The following is a 20,012-nucleotide window of genomic DNA, read 5'->3' on the forward strand; positions in this document are numbered from 1 at the left end:
CATAGTGCTCACCTGAGAACATAAGTAATCTAAAGTCAATATGTGTGTCGTGTACAGGAACAACAGCGTACGACACGGTGCGGCCGCTGGCCTACCAGGACGCCAAGGTGTTTATGCTGTGCTTCAACATCGCCGAGCCCGACTCGCTGCACAACGCCGCCGCAAAGGTACACCCTCGCACAAAACAACTATCTAGTTTCCTTTTTATGAACAATGAACTAGTTTCAAAAATATATTTTGTGTTGTCAGTGGTACCGCGAAGTGCGCACACATGGCGGGCCCGCGGGGGCAGCGGCGGGGGCAGGGGGCGCGGCGGGCACGGGGGGTGCGCCGGTGTTGCTGTGCGGATGCAAAGCGGACCTGCGCCATGACAAGGAGACGCTGACGGTGCTCTCCAAGCTGCGCACGCGACCTGTTTCTAGTGAGGAGGTAAGCTACCACCAGTCATTAATCAGCGTACATCGGTGCCCGCCAGATTGTTGACTGTATTGGAATTTTATAAAACGCATCTATTTACATGCACAAAGCATCGTGGTTGATGATTTAATGATAAAAATGTGTATGTGTGTCAGGCTTTGTCAGTGGCGCGGCAGCTAGGCGCCACGACGTACGTGGAGACTTCCTCTCGCGCGTCAGGCAAGGGCGTTCGCGACGCCTTCGAGGTGGCCGCGCTCGCCGCGCTCGGCAAGCTCAACAAGCAGCAGGCCAAGCAGCAGGTAAACACTAGCCTTGGTCTCGCCTATAATCGCATTACTATATTTTACCCCAGTAACAATAAGTGATATATCGACTTGACATAAATGTAATTGATTGTATGTGTGTGCAGAAGCAAGTGGGCCGCAGCAAGAGCAAGCGCGACCTGAAGGCCGAGCTGAAGGGGCGCGCGCGCAGCTGCTGCGTCATGTGATCCGCGGCCGGCCACCCTGCGCGGTGGCCGCACGACCTGTAGCTCCCACACAGCACGCCGGACACCGCACTCAACGCCTGTTCCGAACTGTTGACAGTTACATGACACATCTCATGCCACAAAATTCTAGCAAAAAGCTCAAATTCGATGACGATGATGTTTATAATGTCTGACGATTTTGTAAGTTATTTGAAGTATTTGGACACTATAGTGTTACAAGTGGAACAAAGTTCGTTCGGACTAGCGCGACTAGGACAGAACACGACGGACGTGTCGTCGACAGCGTGTCCCCACGTGGTGGACAGCCCCGAGGGCGCGCAAGCCTGTGATACAGTTAAATATAGATAATTCGCAAGCGGAACTAGACGCGACTAGATGTGGAGATGTGGAGGTGTGGAGGCGAGAGACGCTCGGGCTGTCAGCGGCCGCGCTGACTCGTCTCTGGATATTAAGATGGTATTTACAGTGTATACATTATTGTAAAGACAATTTATATTGTGTAGTAAGATATGTGTTTTCATATACAATAAGTATTTTTTTCTATTAATGTCGCGTTGCGAATATATAATATGTACTGTAAAATTTTTAAAATTACAAATTTGTCACATTTGTTTTGGTAGGACCAAGTTAGTTTTGTAAATAAGGGGGCGGGGTATAGGGAGGGGTGGCGGGGGGTGCGTCGCACAAAGGACTTGTGATAGCAATACGTAATGTATCGTATTATAAAGTAATGCACAATGACGGACAATACTACATACATAACTAGGGAGGTCCACTGGCGCCGGCGGGCTGCCACGTCCACATGCCAGCAGCTGCTGTAGTTTTGTACGTTTCCTATCGCTCGGCTCGCTTGCATTGTTTGCTAGCTCGATGTTTACTATGTAACTAATTGTGCATTTTATAAAAAAAACTTCTTTAGATATAAAAAACGTAATTTCTGCAATCGTTCTTTTGATGATTGTACATTGTAAAGGATCCTCTCTCTTCACTGCACACAAACAATGGCGCGGTTTGGGTGTGTTATATGAATTTTATACGAAGTAGAAACAAATCCCTAAACTCCAAAGTCAACAATAGTAACGAAATCATTGTTGATCTCTATCGAGCTTCAGAAGTAGACATGAAATGTGAACAGCGCGGCGTTAGCTCGCTGCTCGCTGCTCGCTACACACATCAGTTAAATATTTGTATGTTTAATCGCAATGTTTTCTCTATTGAAAATTTATCTTTAGAGAAGTTTAAAACCCCGAGTAAAAAGTGCATTTTATTTGTTTTACAAATTGGTGTTCTTATCAACGTGTACGTCGTGCACATACAGCTGTGAGTGTCCACTGGCGCGACGACCGTACTAAATATATTGTTTTCTCAGTTTATTTCACAGAGAATGAGTAGGACAACGTATATGTGTCACCAGTCGGAACTCACGCTAAACGTCAACAATCCGTCGTAAAGACAACGTTATGGTTCTAATTGTGTAGTGCGTAAACTAAAAAAAGATAATTTTAAAATAAAAAGTTAATATTTATATTATTTATTATAGATTTGATTTTGTATCGACAAGTCGATGTCAAGCTTTAAATTCAATGTTAGCTTTAATTATGAAGTAAACCTTTTTTATTGTATTTAAATATTTAAAACGATTATTACAAAATTATGTTAATAAAGGCTAATGCAATGTGACGTATTTTAATCAAGGAATGAAGTATATTTGCATGTTTTTTTAAATGACAATAAAAAATGGCCCTTAACGTTTGGCCCCGACCGTCCACCGGCTGCACCACCCACCGAAATTACTGATATAAATGATTAGGTAAACATTGCATTAGTTCTTTATAACTAATTACTACCGTTTTGTTTCTTCTACTAAATTTGTTTAAATTTAATTTAATAAGAAACTGTACATATCATAGTTTGGTTTTTATTATAATGTTATTTTGACTTTTTAGTTTTGTCAGACTAATCTTTCTTTTATTTTTAGTTTTATGTCAAGATGTCTTTAAATTATATTTCATTAAAAATGAAGTTACAAAATACAATTTAAATTTCTTATCAATTTTTGTAATAAAAGTGAGATTAGTTTAAAGAAAAACTGTGAAGCATTTAATATTATCTTGTTTCTGTGGATTTGTTTTATCTGTACCCTGGTCTAAACATGTTCCTTTTACCCTAAGCAGTTATTAAGGTCATTTTAAATGTTGTTTCTAGACTATGAAATATAGCGTTCGATGTTTTTTTAATTACTGTTTTATTTCACCAACCTACATACATACATTCGTGCCCCCATCGCGTAGCTCGTGTAGAGCGCGGCGTAGCAGAAAAATCGTAGCTCTCAGTAGGGACTTCAATTCCGCTGCATTTAGTTATCACAATGTAATCAGTAAGTTTTAACTACTGAAACTGATCACATTTTGTATGAAACATTCAGCTCTGCACAAATATTTAGTACTCGTGAACCACTCTACCTATCGGTTCGTGTTTATTTTTAAAATTGGATTGCTTCGTATCGCTGTTTGCCAAACTTTACTGTTCATGCGCTATGGAAGGATGCGAGTTCAACTGAAAATCTGTTGTTGTTTGTATGTGAATAATAATAAAACGTCATTTTGATTGAATTTACTTAGCGTAAAATATCAATGTTTATTGATTTAAGCCTAACATCCTTATCGCGCAATATTGGCGTAGACTGTATAATTATGTAAATGGTAAGTAGTCCTCTAGTTTTAACCATCCATGGGAAGAAGAAATAGTAATTTGGCAATGGTGCCCGCGTGAGATACACAAACAGACGCGTGTGGCCGCAAACCGGCAGATTCCAATTACAAATTTCATGAAATTACAAAGAGAGTGGGAGGAATTTCAATAAAACGGTGATATTGTCAACAAACCCGCCTGAAGAGCTCCGGAAACAACTGGGTCAGCCCATAAATATTTCAATTAAATTAAATTTCCTGTTCATAAATTACAAACTCAATTCGTTAAGATCCCTTAAAATTCTGAAGCAATTAGATTTTTAATAATGTTATATTCAATTATACTTTGAAAGGATATTTGGAAATGTATCAATTTTAAAAAAATACAACAAACTGCAATTTGCAAGAGCAATTAATAGGCTAATGTGACGTCATTACGGATAACCGGAACTAGCCGATCCTGCGGCGCGTTGCTGCACCGCTCACTGCAGCGACACGTTACTGACTACCTGCACCTGCATTGCTGCATATCATTAACATTTGTTACCATCAAACATATTTTGAACAAACAAAAATACGAATATAAAGCTTTTCCCGCAGTTGCAGATGCAGTCAACATAAGAATCGCGCAAAGCAATCTGCTAAGTGCTCTAAGTTGTTAGAAATTGTACATCAAATTTTATTACGACCTCAAAGACTTTAACACGAGGACTTGTAGTCCAATTAGAATATCAAAAGTAGTTATTTTTTTAACATCAAGTCGTCCAAAATTAGTTATTTAGCCATTCGTTTAAAATACGCTTCTATCCGTCGATGTTCGATAGTTGCATGTTGTATTGTTCGCTGTTTGCACAACTCAACTGCTGTAAAACTAAACAGCTAAGTAAAGTTTGTTTGATACTGTTGTGTTGCCATACAAATAACGTAAGCTCATGTTCAGCCGCTAGCGAATACTTCACTGCATCGCGTCGATACAACTTTAATATTGCAAAGTATTAACGTTGAAAATACAAAATAAATTATTAACGTGTAAAAATTAACTAATGAATTGTTGTCATCGGTTGCCAAAGGATATCAAGTCTATTACGGAACCTTACCAAGTCACAAACAGCCTCTTGTAGAAACTTCAAGTTAAAGTTTTAAACCATTTCCTGGCTGAATTATTTTGCAAGTTTAGAATAATTGCGAGTGGCGGTCGAGATAAGATGCCTAATCCTTTATAATAAATTGTGGTTTGTTCCTCGCTTTATCTTTACAAACTGCCACGAGACTGTAGCCACCAGCTACTGTTGGGTTTGAATTTGTAGCTTACTTAATTACATTGTTACAAGTGAAGTGACTTAGAGGATATTAATGCGAATTGGTTAACTTTAGCAAGCCAAGAATGTTTTTTTTAAATAAGTGGTTTAGATTCCCGCTGAAGTAATACACACTAATAAACAGCGCCAACGTTAATTTAAAAAAAAAAGGTTTTGTCAAGCTCGTCACGTAGTTGCACTGAAAGCTCTACAAGGATTAGCCTTTACATTATAACGCCCTCAGCATAAAGAACTTACCGCATAATTTTTAATATTAAAAACTTACAAATGTATGCAGTTTCGAGTATGAATACATAATCATGCAAAACTAATCGAAGTTCCACGTTTGATACAAGAGAAACGTACGGGCCATTTGTCAAGCCCGCACTGTACACTTAGTTTTAACACGTTTTCATTACCTCGGCTAAATTAAAAACACCGTGGATGTATCAAATTTTCAATTAATCGAGATTGCCGCCCCCTCTATCCGCAGCCCCCACCCCGACCCTGCAGCAGTTTGTGCTACGAATTCATTCGATTCATTTCATAAATCTAACGGGGACGCTTCAATCATTGCTCTCGAGTGTTGTCGAGCAACGAGGACTGATGCTTACATATCTAGGAATCAAAATGCGTTTTACTTCCAATAAATATACAAATTTTAAAATATTTAAATACCTAATAGCCGAAAATTAAAATTAATCTTATCAAAAGTTATTAATCGGAGGAGCCAACAATTTTCAGTAGTAGAGATGTTTCGAAATAGGGAAGCTGCTTCGTGTCAGGAACACGCGGACGCAATCGTTAGCTCAGTCCTGTCCCGTTAGTTCTCGGACCTCAGCCTCGGGCCTCGGGACATCATCCACCAGCCGTCTGGTGGGAGGTATGATGGGCTTTTTGTCTGGTATCATCGGTATTATGGCCGGCACTCGCGCCCACTTCAGCGGCATAATTTTCTGTGTCACGACGTCTATCGGAACTGCGCACTTTACAACTGCTGTATACAATTGCACTAAAAAAAATATCTTCTAAAATTATTAACTAAGTCACACACAAATCATCTTAATTTTAAGCACCTCGTGACGTCAAAAGGCTGTCATATCTACAATAATACTTACGAAATATTTCTAATATCCAGACAGGACGCATTATGTATGAATCTTAGGCCTTGCTACAACCTGCGACCTGCGACGTGCAAATACACCTCGTCGCCGCACTGCCACTGGCAGACGTAGGCACACACAGACGTAGACACACGGTGACAACATCGTGCGTACATAATTAATTAAAACGTAAATGTGTTGATAACGTTGCCAGTTTATTACCGGTATAACGATAATCCGTAAAAAAACTGTAAGGAAAATTTTATAATGAAAAAAGGCCACAATGTGACACGTCGGCTTTTTCATTAACTCTTCAATTCCACTGAAAAAACTCGATGTAAAACTTGAGAAGAGTTTTTAATTAACCAAATTCTCAGGCGTCCCTCAAAACAAACTCTGTCACGCTCTATGTGAAGTTTTAACTTTACTTTTTTACCCTGCAGAGTTCTAAAATATTTAATTTAATTTGGAAGAAAAATTACAGCACTTAGGGGCACTTAGTAATTAGGGATTTTCATCACTTAAAAGATTTTTAAGGTATCTCAACAATAGCAAATATTAATTTATCAAAAAGGACATTAGATCATATGGTAAGTGTAATATCATCAGGCGTAAAATTAAGCGCCAACAACAAAGTAGCAGCAACAATAGACTTGGAGAAGCGTGGCGACCCACACCCTCCGTACTCACAGTCTGTGCAGACTTTAGCAAAATAAAAAATAAATAAAACTGCATTGATTACAACTGAAACAGTTTACAATTAGTACGAGCACCTGTTATATTTTTAGTTAGTCTGCGTAAAATGTACGTTACATTTGTACATTGAATCAATCAATGTATGTCAGAATACCAATGTCATTGATATACCGACACACAAACATCGCTCACTCATATATTTGAGAATACACTTGTTCTATCTCTTATCAGAGTTATAAACACTGTGAATCTTCTTGTAAGGTAGACAATCTTATGATAATATTGAAGACATGTACAAACATTTGTGGATAAAAATTGTAACTTCGTTCCCAAATTTGAACATTACACATTACCAAATCGAAAATAAAGATATCCTTGTTTTTAAAATAAGTAAAGAATTACAAATCAATAAACCCTGAAAAAATGACTAGCATTGATAACCGCTCGTGTGCGTGTTAGTCCTCCTTGTCCGGCCAGAAGGAGTCCCCGTTGGGTGTGGGCGTGCCGGCGCCGCGCAGCAGCCGCCGCACCGCCGGCAGCCGGTACAGGTACAGGGCCAGCACTGCGCCCGCGCCCGCGCCCGCCCAGTACACCGCCGCGTGCTCCGCCAGCGAGTGCCCCGCGCACCCCGCCTTCAGCGACGTCGCCAACACTGGGTTGAAGTAGCCCCCCGAGTAGTCAAATGCTGATGATAACAAACAACACATACATTATTCACTATAGACCAAAATCCACGACGACGCGACTAGCAAAGCAGTTTCCTTGAGCTTCTACTCGTTCACGGTGAGTACAGCGTCACCAATGTGGGTCCAGCTAGAGGCGCTACCGAAGACATGGGTTAGTGAATGATGATTACTATGCAATGATATGATAGATAGTACAAGAGCATGCGATGTCGTTGTGTGCGACAGATATGATTATCGTTACATTCGGTGAGCACCACATCGATGTACCTTTTCCTAAATGTACTTTGCAAAGAAGGGAGACGTTGAGGTCAGCGCCGGGCGCGGCGTCGTCGTAGCGGTACTCGAGCACCGTGTCCCGAGCCACCACGCCTGCAACACGCCCGCGCGCTCGCCACACACAACTCAAACTCATTATGATACTTGTACAATGAGTCTTATCCGTCCACAGAATACTACCGAAGTAAGCAAAGTGTAGGCTGCCACGATGAGAGCAAAACAATCTTCTCGTCTGACTGACTCCGTTTGTCAGTACCTTAACTATTGTACAGCAATGAAGTGTAATTGATGCACTGAGTACAAATAATTGTTTTTACTGATTGGCCAGCAACAAGGCGATATTGAGTGGATAGATCTGGTGAATTCGGTGAAAAGTTGCAGGTCAGCGAGATGGAGACACGTCAGGCAGCGTGAGTGAACACAAAGCAGCGTTTGAATGTAAATTCAATAAACGATGAATTGAAAACTAAGTAGTGTACAAATGTATATTTAGAGTGTTAGAGATATGATTGTGTTACCGGCGACGACTAGTGATGTGCCGATGAAGGCGTCGATGGCGGTGGCGCAGCGCGGGCTGAGGTCGGCGAGCGCGCGCGACGCCAGCCGACACAGGCACGTCGCCGCGCCCTCCACCACTGCGCCGTACAGCGCCGGCACCTGCCACACGCCGCACGACCGTCACTACAAACTTACTAACCCACATGTTGCGGCCTTGGTACCTTACAGAATGTTTAAACGATTAATAGATGTGCCCTGACGGACTCTAAACTTGCATTTAAGAAAATGCAGCCTTGTCTGGAAAGGACGCTCATTATTTGGCACCAATTTCTATAAATCGAATAATTTTGATAACCGATTTTAATATGTTGGTGCAACTTGTTAGTTTTACTCTATACCAGAAATCAACATTATCCCGGAATTATTCCACAATATTCTATCAATAAATTCATAATTCTGACGTTGACGTCAGAAACCCATTGCTAAATGATTAGTGACCTGCAAGTCAGCGGTGCAGTCCTCGTAGGCGCGGTCCTTGTGCGTGTCGGAGATCTCCAGCGCCCAGTACATCTGCACGTACTTGAACACCAGCAGCCCGCCTCCCAGCTCCGCCCATGTCTTCAGCAACGCCGCGCGGACGTCGCTCTTACCTGAAAACGCAAATATAAATTGTTACTTCTAAAAATTTTAACAAAATGCCTTTGTAACTATGTAAAATTTAGAGACTGCTTTACTGCTACTAGGAGTTTCTTTCTCTCGTACCTTCGATAATGTCCTCGAGGTGCGTATAAGGGCAGGCGGTGGCTTCACCCCAGCTCAGCGCCCACCAGCACGTTAGCACAAACAGGAACACCGCGTACGTCGCCACGCCGAAGTTATCCGCCACTGGAATAAATATAACATACAAATGTATAAGGTACGACAGATCTCTCTCGAATTATACTAAATATAAATTAATACATTTCCGCAGACCATTGCAAATACTGCTTGTGTCCCTGATAGCGAATAACTTGAACACTAAATATAACAAATAATTTAAATGTCACTGATCCGGTTCACAAGTAATCAGGGAGCGATACTGAAATACTCAGATCTGATCAGAATACGATCTCGGCTTCTTATGATAGCGTCAACTGTTTGTGAGATCGACGCATGTCCCGGAAGCCTTCGACCAAAAATTTCCGGTGTGTTCGGAAGTCAATCGATGGTAGGAACATTCGCTCACCAATGATGAGTTCGAAGCAACAACCGCAGAGTTCAGCGGCGGCGATTGCCTCCTCGACCAGCAATCGTATGAAAGGGTCGTTGACGAGCCGGCGGGCGGCGGTGCGCGCCGCATGCGCCAGCAACGACGTCAATAGGATGAACAGCGCCGAGACCACCAGCGGCGCGAACGTCGCACGGTTGATCTGCGCACGACAACTGCACTCTAATTACTGTCGTAGACCAGTAGACCAGTAGTATAATTTATTTCCCCTACACAGCTGCTTGCAGCTCTATGATTTCTACCATAGGCAGGAATCATGCGAGGTGTTACAAGACGTTGTATCTCATGCAGCACATGCAGCTCGCCCTAACTCTTGCTACTATGGTTTTGCTATTGGCCGGTTTTATATCTTTTTTCTATAGTTAAAATATTACTTTTTAAGTACGTTATCCACTAGTTGCTACACCGATTTTGAAGCAAATGCGATTTTATGTAAAAATTGTTTCGAGAAATGAAAATGAAAATGATAGATTTTATAACAACACCTTGAAATTAGCGTAACTATTGAAATATAGAGTTCACGATCCTTTCATTTTGTTTACAGAAGAAATAAACAAGGAAGCGCCGCTTCATTTCTGAGTGATTTCCCGACAGCGTCGGGAAAGTGCGTAATGCAAGTGAGGAATACATGCATAGCCAAGTTATGAATTGGAAATATCTCTCTGTCTTCAGGACGTCTTCAACGACTCTTTATTATTTTTAACCACACATCAACTTTAAAATTAAATTCTTATTATTTTGAAAATAAATGAACAGTAATAAAACTACAACAATGAAGAGTCTTGTAAAACGTCGGGATGACATAAAAGTTATGTTAGTTGAGCAGTCACATCGGAGTCCACTTTGTTATTAATACAGCAACAGCTCGCCATAAACTGAGTCATTTACGTAACGTGATTCAAGCGATCTTTGGTCGAGCGCCGCACGCCGCGGCCGAGACCTTCGGGAGCGGCGCACCGCGGCCGGGACAGTGGGGCAGGACCGCTCCCACTCCCACGTATTAATAACAAAGCTTACCTTTATCACTACTTTGAGGAACACGCCCAACACGTCTATAGTGAACTTCATTTTGTCTTCTCCACAAAAAAAATCACTCAGATCACTTCACAAACTGCAAACAAACAATCGCCAGTTAGTCAGGTGTACAGTTACACAATATAAAACGTCGTGTCTCTCGGTGTTACTTTATTTATATGTCTTCGTTCATGTTATATTCTAATAAAATCTTACCATGCTAGCCGTTAGGTATGAGCGGGAAATTCGAAAACTGCCAATTCGTTTGAGATGCGGTCGGAAAATTCGTTGATATAATATAATATGTGGGAGTTTTGGTAGAGCGAGCGCGCGGGGCGGGCGCGGCGGGCGGGCGCGCGCTCATCTCGCACGAGGTCGGGCTTAAATTAGCCGCCGCCGGCGCAGCGCAGCACTACGCACCGCCGCGGCCGACCTGCCGTTATATAGCAGGCGATTCATCTGTGAGGACTCAGTCCCGGCCAATGTGGCTAGCACGTGCGTCAACTACACAACACTTGCTGAAAATTATGCACAAACTTCGCTAAATATATACCCTGCATGGGGTGACGAAGATTAACTAACTAAATGCAACAAGTAAATGAACATTTGAAATATTTTTTATGATTAAGTAAGAATTCATTTAAACACCACTAGTTCAAATGAACTATGGACATGAACGGAAGGTCTACGTATGCTTAACTAATAGACATGATGACAGGTAGCAAGTAAGAACAGATGAATTTAAATGCAACCTAAATTAGTTCGATAGGAAAATGTAAAGAATGTGTGTAAATGGTGAGAAGGTAAGTTACCATGACCTGAGTTGACATTGACACCGCATGGCGTGTCTAATTCCTCGTTACTCTCTGTATGTCAGCGCAGCGGGGGCATTTGTTGAACGTTACACATGCATCTTGCATATCGTTGTATGCGTATCTTAGATCACAATGCCTATAAGAAAAGTTTGCTGTTTTAAAATTAACTACCGTTCGAACTCTATCTCGGTGTTAGTCGGCGATAGTAACTTAGTTGAATTTAGAAAAGTTTACTTTTTCTATTTGACTCGTACACATCGTGAGAGAATCGCATTTATACATAACTAAGTAGCCCCTGTCCGTGAACAGAAAATATTGTACCGCCTAGGAATAGAACACTGGCAATAAATCTTGCTGCAGTTTGCATTTGATTTGTGTTTGCGGATCCTTTCTAGTAGAAAGAGGTTGATTTTAGTGGCTGTTGTGGAGCGAGAAGAGCGGCGCGTTGTCTAGACCAGTCTAGACGAGCCCTTGAGTCTACGCTTGTCGACACTTTACCAGAGCTTTTCTTTGCAGTTCTTTTCCTAGTATAACCTGACTTAAAAAAATTATGAAAACTCTTTTTGTATGGGGAAAATTAAAATACTGGAATAGCGTCAAATCACAATAGAGTTACCGCTGAATCTGGCCCAGTCATTATGCAAATTCACAATTTCCTCATTCAAAATACGCAAAAGTTACATAATAACCGTTAAGAACTCAAATGTTTATTTTGAATGTTTTGTTTCTCTTGAAGTTGAATGAGATGTTCGAGTTGTTTCTTGAGCGCGTTAGGGGAGAGCGGCACTGGGTCCGATTTGAAGGCGCCGGGACCCTCCTCTACAGCCGGTCGGGCCAAGCCCCGTCGCCCTGGGCCCCACCGCGCCTTACCCCGCCGCCTCGGGCCCCGCCGCCTTGAGCCTCGCCGAGTACCATCCAAAGGATACCTGTACTCTTCTCGCAGAAGCTAGAACATCAAACAAACCTTATAAATATAGAATTTCCTCACTTTCAACTACCATCCGAGGTCTACGTTATGTCGCCTAGAAACAATTACCTCGACAACCCCATCTCCGTCCCCAAAGCCTCGGTTTATGGCCATCTGCTTTTGGATAACGTGCTCAGAGGAAACTTCGAACACCGCCGATAAGGAGTTAGCCGGTGAAGCCGCAACTAGCGACACCAGCGCCGCCAATACCCCTGCCACACTCCCTGCAAAAACAAACCAAAACAAACCTTCACCAAACCTCTTAACTGTTTCGACGCCATTTCTATTTAAATGTATATCGATTGTCGCGTCAATATTTTTTTTAATTACCGAAATACATGAGAAGGGTGTAATTTCTGGCAAACAACATTTGCAGATTACTACAGTATAAATATGACTAAAATGTAATGAAATCTGTATAACCCTACTCGTAAGATTATCTCTTTAATTTCAATTAGTTTGTGTCGATGCATACTGATTGCTTACACGCCGTGAAATTGTATGTTAATGTGAAACATTGCAATTGTAAGTACTTACACGTGTCAAGTCGTACAACGAAACTTGTCATTTTTTATTACGTCAGAGAGTAAGTATGTGATAAAGATGGTAGTGATAAAATAACAAGTAACTTTGATACTAAAAGGAAGAGCGCCGCCAGAAGTACTAGCAGGTTATTCATATACAGACAGAAATAAAGAAATGTTATGATGATGGAAAAAGAAAATCTGTGTAGTCTTCCTGCGGGCGCCACCTACAAACACGTTATTTACCTTCTCAGTTTTATTTTCTTAATACAATGTTTTAAATCGTTTTCTTTTATCAATATTACCTATTATCTATTTTTTTTAATCTATGAAAGTTCTTCAAATTACTAGTTATTTCTGACCATCGTACTTTACACTTTAAATTTTGTCTAGTCCCTCTACACCTAGTATCATACACCTAGACTTTATACATATTTTTAACTGCACCTTTTTAGTTGTACGTAAATGTTTATTGACATTCTTCCTCTAAATTTAATTATCTCATTCGTAGATAACTCCAAAGAAGTATTTTAGTATTGTCTCTGATTGTGCCATTATTAAAAATTGAAAAGTCAGTGAGCGAGAACAACTTCATCTCTTGAGGGCCGACATAATTCGCTTCATTGGTTTTTAATTAAAATATTAAACTTAACATTTTTCGAATTGGACTTTTCTCTTAATGAAACTTTAAATTGAAGATTTAGTCAAATGATAATGTTTAACAATCTTACAAAGTGGACACAAGACACGAAACAGGAACACTGCGGAAGTCTGTTATTGCGAACGATGTCATTGTCGTCGTCATCAGAAGGATTTGTTATTTCTAAGCTTAGTTTATACCTTACCTGCACTAAACCTTCTTTCAACAGTAGGGTCTGTAATACTTCGCGTAAACATATAATAAATAAAAAAAAATAATTATTATTATAAAAAAATACATAATGGAATGTCAAATACAAAGTAATGTTAATATAATGTCAAATATAAAAGCTTTTCTATGTTACTTGTAATTGGATACATTTTCCTAACACAGCTTTTATTTGAAAGCGGTCTATTAAAAACCTTTTATTTTAAAACAGAGTTATCAGACATAGTCGTACTTATTTCTATATTCAAAACTAGGTTTTTCAAAATTTCGATTGTTTCTTCCATCGAATAATATGTTTAAAGTATTCTTTGTTCGAGTGGAGTCGCGGATCTCGCCGACACAATAAAAAGTGTCACGATAAGGAAAATAAGTGTAATTACGCAAAAATAAATAATTTACATTGTCTACAGCAGAGGTACCCAAACTAATTTTCGTGGACCCCCATTTATATGTTGTGCATCGGCAGTTTTATTATGAACATTCATGAACCTTTGCCGCTTGTCCTGTCAACCCCTGGGGGTGTTCCTGAACCACTTTGAGAAACACTAATGTACAGTGTCATTTCTAACAGTCTAAAGTTATTATCTACATCACGTGCCTTTAAATTAACAAAAATAATACTATTTCAAATGTAACTGGTTTAAGACAATGACGTGCGTAAAAGAAAAAATGTACTTTTTCATTTGTTTCCTTGTTATTCAAGAATCTAATTCATTGAACATGTTTGTGCAACAAGACAATACAATTCAATCGGTGTCCCTAGCGAAATGCATTGCCGCCTTCGCTAACAGAAATATTGGAAAACTAACAATTGCCATAATAAATGAAAACCGAATCGATTATAACATTAATGTTCAAGAAACTGCAAAAATATTCGCCGAGGAATATGTTCCACAAATTATTATTACTGAATCGGAAAACTCTAATGTTATTAACAAACTTGAAAATCTATTGCTCCTTGTTTTTACTGATATTAACAGAATATCGAGTGTAGTGAACAAGGTTCATTATGAAATGAAATATTTAATTGTTGTTAACGAAGCCTTTGGAGAAAAATTCTTTGAAACCTTTAAAAAAATAGCATCTGAGCTTCAACATCATGACGCTACTTTCGTAATCAATGATTTGTGTAACGCAACTTACACGTTTCTGACAACTGTTCCAAAAATCGATAGAAACTCATGCAATTATGACGATGAAGTAAAATCTATGCCCATAAATACTTGTATCAACGGGATATTGACAAAAGATACAATTTTTCCAGCTAAAAAACCTACGAATTTACAAAATTGTCCATTCAATGTAGGCATGGCAACGATGTACCCCTACTCAATGATAGATAACAAAGAAACTCTCCAAAATCTACAACCGATTAACGAATCCCAAATACGGGGTTCTGACATACAAATTATCAAAATTATTTCTGATTACTTCAACGCCTCTCTAAAATTGTACTACATTTATCGCGAAGAAGAGAATCCTTTCTTAAATCTTGAATATATCCCCTTTCTTCTGAACGGCACCTTCGACGCCTGCGCCGGCGGGCTTTACAGGATATACGGAGACCTGGTCTACTATTCAGGTATTTACACCCGACAGGCGGTAGTTTGGGTGTACTCCGTCCAAAGAGATCCAGTATCATGGCAGACCCTCGTCACTAAAATAAATGGTTTATACATTTTTATTCTATTTTACTTCTGCTACTGCGTCATCTGGATAGTGTTCTCCAATTTCGACCATATCTCTGTATCCTGTAGAAACACGTTTCTAAATGGCTGGGGTGCATTGATGGGCACATCCTCTCTCCAGGATTCAATCACTTTGAAACAAAAGATTTTAAGTGTTTCCTATTTAATACTCTGTCTTCATCTGTCGGCTTATATTAGTGTCCAACTGTATTCCTTTTTTACGATCCGCGAGCCCCCCGCGATGCTCAGAACTAACGACGAAATTATGGAATCTGGTCGAACGGCTTTTCTGCGAATAGAGACAAAATTCTTTGTTGAAGACGACAAGTATGTTGCTTTTGCGAACAAATCAGAAAATTGTGCACACTTTAAGGACTGTGAAGACAAAACGGTAGCTCACAACGGCCTGACCGTCATCCCTGAAGGATACTTCTACTCGCTGCAAGCCGCTACCACCGTGGACTACGAGGCTAGGGTACTCAGACCTTCTGAAAACATTATTACCATGTACCATGAAATGATAGTCAGAAAAAATAGTACCTTTTCTGTTAAATTTGAAAATATTGTCCAAAGTCTTTTTGAAGCTGGAATTTGCGATCGTTTGTATCTGGAAGCCATCGGTTTGTTAATCAGCGCCAAGGCACAGAGCGCGAACTCGAACATCATGGCCAACAGTTATACCTGCGAATCTGGTTGCGCTATTACAGTGTCACAAATAGCAGGAGCATTCTACGTTTGGTTTACAGGTTGTCTTGTATCCTTTTTTGTATTTGTGCTAGAAGTAACAATAAACAATAAACTCAAATGACTCCCACTTGTAGAGTTACATAAAATTGTAAAATCAATATAAAACATAATTAAATTATGTGGTTTTATTTTATTCTTAAATGATAACATTTTAAGACACAACGATAGGAGAAATACCCTTTTTGTCTTTTTTTATGGCTAGAGCAATACATTTGCAAACTCAGATGTCTATCGTTGTAGTGGTCTTTTGCTATTTTAAAGAACACCCATGGATGTATTACTAGAACAGGATAGAGCCCTTGTCGAAAAAATGAAGCCAAACAAGACGTCAATAACTGTCCGTTTTATTTGGAATCGATAGACTTATACTTTTAATCTACGAATTAAAAAAAAACTGTCTTTTTCAAATTAATAATGACCTACAGAACCAATACAAATAATAAGAGTAAATAAATAGGTATTACTACTACACCCATAATTATTGTCATCGCTAAATTCTCTACAATATATTCAATACTAAAATTTTCTTCTATATTAGTTAATAAGAAAATAATAATTTTATTTAAGTTTGATAAATTTTATTTAAACCGAATATCGATAGTTCATAATCGTTCGCTCGCTTGTTTGTTTCGTCACTACGATACCTGTCTATTAAGTGTGGCGTTTGCCTTATACAAATTTAATTCGATACTTCACATCTGTCATTTCTCAAACAAATATATCTGATTTAGACAAACTATAAATAAAAGTCTTGTAAAGTTTATGAAGCAAAGCTAAGTTATTCCTTATAGTGCCACAAGAATATTGTGCAGTATTTCAGTATGTTACAAAGTACTCTGTGATATTGCGGCACCTTTTTGACATTGATGGCGCCTCTGAGCATTTAGGGTTACCAGCAAGGTAATATGTCAGTATTAAAAGGATATTCTTTCCACTTGAAAACGAAAACGCAAATTGTAAAGGAAGTACTTGTACCTTAAAATGTAACTAGGAAATGCCCCAGACTTCGTTTGTCGGTTAGAAGGCTCTATAGTTAGAGAATCTTCGTAGCAAACTTTTAGCAATGCACTCTCTTGAGACAGTTAGGGAAGGAATAGTCTTAACTTAATAGAAATAGTCTTTCATACATAGCGCTCATCTACAAATTAATAGAAATCTTCATGATTGTTGTTTATCAACGAACAGTACAGCTATGTGGAATGGTTTGAACTGTGTGTTTTAAAATTATCAGATAATTAGTTTTTGATACTTTACTGACTACACACAGTAATTTCCTTAATACGTAAGTAAATGTGAAATTAACGTCAAGAAGGCCATACTTCCAGGTGCACAAAACACGTTACAAAAAAGGGTCGGTCACTACAATTTGAAATAGGAAATAAAACAACTTTCAGCAAAATATTTTTAAGTCAATTAGTATATAACTTTTTTAAATTACAAATCTAAAAATATGCGTCGCCTTGTAAGGTAGGGAATTTCTTGATTAACGAATGGTAACAAATTCTGATTGCAATAAGATGATTCACATTTTCAAATGTAATTACTGGACCCCCCTACTTCTCAGAATTAAAAGTATCTCCCACTTAAAAGAAAAGTCTCTTGCACTACTTTTAAACGTATTCAACACTTTATTTCATGGAATATCATTACAAAGCCATACAAAATGCGTAAAGTAATGACACGAAGTGTACTGACAAGCTATGTCATTATTACCCTGACATTAAATGTCACTTCTTATTACCGGGTGCCAAAAGAATCATGTACATCTATACTAGTAGCTCACTTATACACTTACTACAAAAAAATACATTTTATTTTAAAAGTAATTCCTTTATAAATAAAGAACACTTATTTCCACTGAGTTTTATCAGGCAATAAAGCTTTTATTATCTATTCGCCTGTCTAAAATCTACGAATTAATCGCCAACTACTCTTTGATCCGTGTGATGCGGACACACAATATTCTTCTATATCTTTTCTTTGATTTTCTTGTTATGTCATTGTCATGTTTTTTTGAATTCATTGCGATTTATTTTTTAATTTCTAACAGTTTGAATTGCTCTTGTTTTGTACCTTTCTAAGTTAAATAAAAATGTCAATATTTCATGGATTCCCAGCTTTACCACCCCCCGAAGACACTCCTTTATGTGTTGTTGATGAAGTGTATTGCTGTGCTAATAGCCGGTACGGTAATATATCGACGTTTACAAACGCGGTAAGGTCATATTTTAAATTGTAACTTGTATTTATTTTGTTTATTGCATCATATATACTACGTTTGTTGTATTTTTATTTTCAGATTAAAAACCACCCTAAAATAAATGTCACAAGAGACATACAGCATCACAAGATTTCAGACGAAAACATTTCCCTTTACGTCGACGTAGAAGATAATCTATTGAAGAAAATCACAAGCGTCTGGTATAAACAAGGATTTTTAGATGCCCTCAGCTTAGCTGCAGATCCTAGTGTTAATCGTGAAAGTCCTTTATTAGCGCACACCGCCTCCTATGTTTTAAAAGTTGCCAATCTTTTTACTGCTTTTCGATATTTCATACAACCCCATTTAAAAGACATAGGACCAAAAATCGTATCTAAATACTCGCGTTCTCGTAATTGGAATTCAGCCCCTATCAAGTGTTTGGAGTGGCATCCTCACGCAACGAAAATCGCTGTAGCGACTGCGGACGACAACGTGCGAGTGTACAGCTCGGATGTGGCGTTCGTCTCCGTGCTGAAGTGCAAGGCTCAGGGGCATGTGTCCGCGCTCAGCTGGCGGCCCTACTCCGCCTCGGAGATAGCGGTGGGCTGCGAGCAAGGTGTTATTGTCTGGACCGTGGACCCCAACTCTATGTTCACTAAGCCATCTTCTAGCAATGCTGTTGTCTTAAAAAGGTGAATTTGTTGTGTTTTGCTTATTTAGTAGCCAAAATATTCATGGAAATGTGTAAGTTCAATGGATGTTTTAACTCAGATTTAAGTGGGGCATGGCTATACTTGAGGTGCAGTCCACTCATATCCGAGCAAACATCCAATTAATTTTGTACATGTCAGCAAAAAAATATTATTTAATAATAATTTCCATTCATTGTTTAAGCACTGAATGTGTTAAGTCATTTTGTAACAAAAATAATGTTTTAAGTTGTACTTGTTAGTACTTATTAGATATTTGAGAATGGGTTATGATTTTTTGATCATACATTTGCATGCTACCTTTAAGATGATAATAATTCACTAATTAAACTTTTCAAATATCTTGTTTGCACAATGTTGTCATTATTTGCATGCTGAACAGGGTATTGCGCTTGCATCTCACAATGTCCCGCTACATTCTAAACTGTTCTATAAGCCTCTTTCATGTGAGAACTAAAACATCCAGTTTTAATGAAGAAACATTATGTTCAATTGTTAAACCTGCAGGGGAGTGAAATGTATTTATGATTAAAGATATATCTTATTTAAAATCTGATGGAGGATATGTATGTTTGTCTGTACTCATAGGTGTAGGATAAGGACTGGGAGATAATGACAACTAAGCTCTGTAATCTAGATAGAGGACTAGCTTTGCCCGTGAGTCGTGTATGTTGTTAGCTTGAGCAGCGGTGTGGTGGTTGCAGCTGGGGGCACAGCCCGGTGACGGACGTGAGCTGGTCGCCGTGCGGCGCGCTGCTGGCCAGCTGCAGCGCCGCGGACCCCGCACTGCTGCTGTGGGAGGTGGCGCTGGGCACGGCGGTGCCGCTGCGCCGCGTCGCCGGCGGCGGCCTCGTATTCGCGCGCTGGTCGCTCGACGGCACCAGGCTCTTCTCCGCTACCTCCTCTATTGTATTCAGGTACTGTACAATGTAGCCGTGCTACGCAGTAGTGTTGTTTCCTTTGGGTATGTGTAAGTGTGAATGTGAGCAGGGTGTGGGACACGGGCGCGTGGCGCGCGGAGCGCTGGGCGGCGCGCGGCGGCCGCGTGGCGGCGG

At 39.6% G+C, this 20,012-nt stretch overlaps 3 protein-coding genes and 1 long non-coding RNA gene across 5 annotated transcripts in view; 2 read left to right on the forward strand and 2 right to left on the reverse strand.

Annotated features, from left to right (window-relative positions):
* The window catches only part of LOC106105206 (GTP-binding protein RHO1-like), a 40,992-nt gene extending 38,222 nt beyond the window's left edge, over positions 1-2,770 (forward strand). For both annotated transcript variants that reach the window (XM_013285478.1, XM_013285479.1), the window contains 4 exons: positions 58-167; positions 250-429; positions 573-716; positions 827-2,770. In XM_013285478.1, the coding sequence (XP_013140932.1) occupies positions 58-167; positions 250-429; positions 573-716; positions 827-907 (515 nt within the window). In that variant the 3' untranslated portion in view covers positions 908-2,770. The remainder of the gene's footprint in view (positions 1-57; positions 168-249; positions 430-572; positions 717-826) is intronic.
* Positions 2,771-5,530: 2,760 nt separating this feature from the next.
* Positions 5,531-6,094, reverse strand: LOC106105138. Its single transcript, XR_001225718.1, has 2 exons — positions 6,014-6,094; positions 5,531-5,907 (listed from the first exon to the last, which is right to left on the reverse strand). It is a non-coding gene; the product is annotated as an uncharacterized LOC106105138 (long non-coding RNA).
* An 843-nt stretch (positions 6,095-6,937) lies between these two features.
* Positions 6,938-12,863, reverse strand: LOC106105287 (aquaporin-12). Its single transcript, XM_013285581.1, has 11 exons — positions 12,287-12,863; positions 11,940-12,196; positions 11,248-11,386; positions 10,652-10,953; positions 10,439-10,532; positions 9,380-9,563; positions 8,917-9,039; positions 8,653-8,804; positions 8,175-8,313; positions 7,648-7,749; positions 6,938-7,379 (listed from the first exon to the last, which is right to left on the reverse strand). Exons 5-11 carry the CDS (start codon positions 10,487-10,489, stop codon positions 7,150-7,152), a joined length of 981 nt encoding a protein of 326 aa, XP_013141035.1. The 5' UTR covers positions 10,490-10,532; positions 10,652-10,953; positions 11,248-11,386; positions 11,940-12,196; positions 12,287-12,863; the 3' UTR covers positions 6,938-7,149.
* Positions 12,864-18,042: 5,179 nt separating this feature from the next.
* LOC106105089 (aladin-like) overlaps positions 18,043-20,012 on the forward strand; it is a 5,611-nt gene continuing 3,641 nt past the window's right edge. Inside the window, exons 1-4 of the mRNA XM_013285314.1 lie at positions 18,043-18,259; positions 18,344-18,939; positions 19,662-19,874; positions 19,948-20,008. Of these exons, the coding sequence (XP_013140768.1) occupies positions 18,137-18,259; positions 18,344-18,939; positions 19,662-19,874; positions 19,948-20,008 (993 nt within the window). The 5' untranslated portion in view covers positions 18,043-18,136. The remainder of the gene's footprint in view (positions 18,260-18,343; positions 18,940-19,661; positions 19,875-19,947; positions 20,009-20,012) is intronic.

This window comes from Papilio polytes, unplaced genomic scaffold (genome assembly GCF_000836215.1).
Source record: "Papilio polytes unplaced genomic scaffold, Ppol_1.0 DF823177.1, whole genome shotgun sequence".
Classification (NCBI taxonomy): Eukaryota; Metazoa; Arthropoda; class Insecta; order Lepidoptera; family Papilionidae; genus Papilio; species Papilio polytes.

Excerpts from the sequence above, each read along its gene's own strand:
- LOC106105287 (XM_013285581.1), bottom strand. The coding sequence starts at position 10,489 with ATGAAGTTCACTATAGACGTGTTGGGCGTGTTCCTCAAAGTAGTGATA. Across the intron at positions 8,314-8,652 it reads ACTGCACCGCTGACTTGCAG|GTGCCGGCGCTGTACGGCGC; the intron begins GTCACTAATCAT and ends GGCGTGTGGCAG. Across the intron at positions 7,380-7,647 it reads CAAAGTACATTTAGGAAAAG|CATTTGACTACTCGGGGGGC; the intron begins GTACATCGATGT and ends TGTTATCATCAG.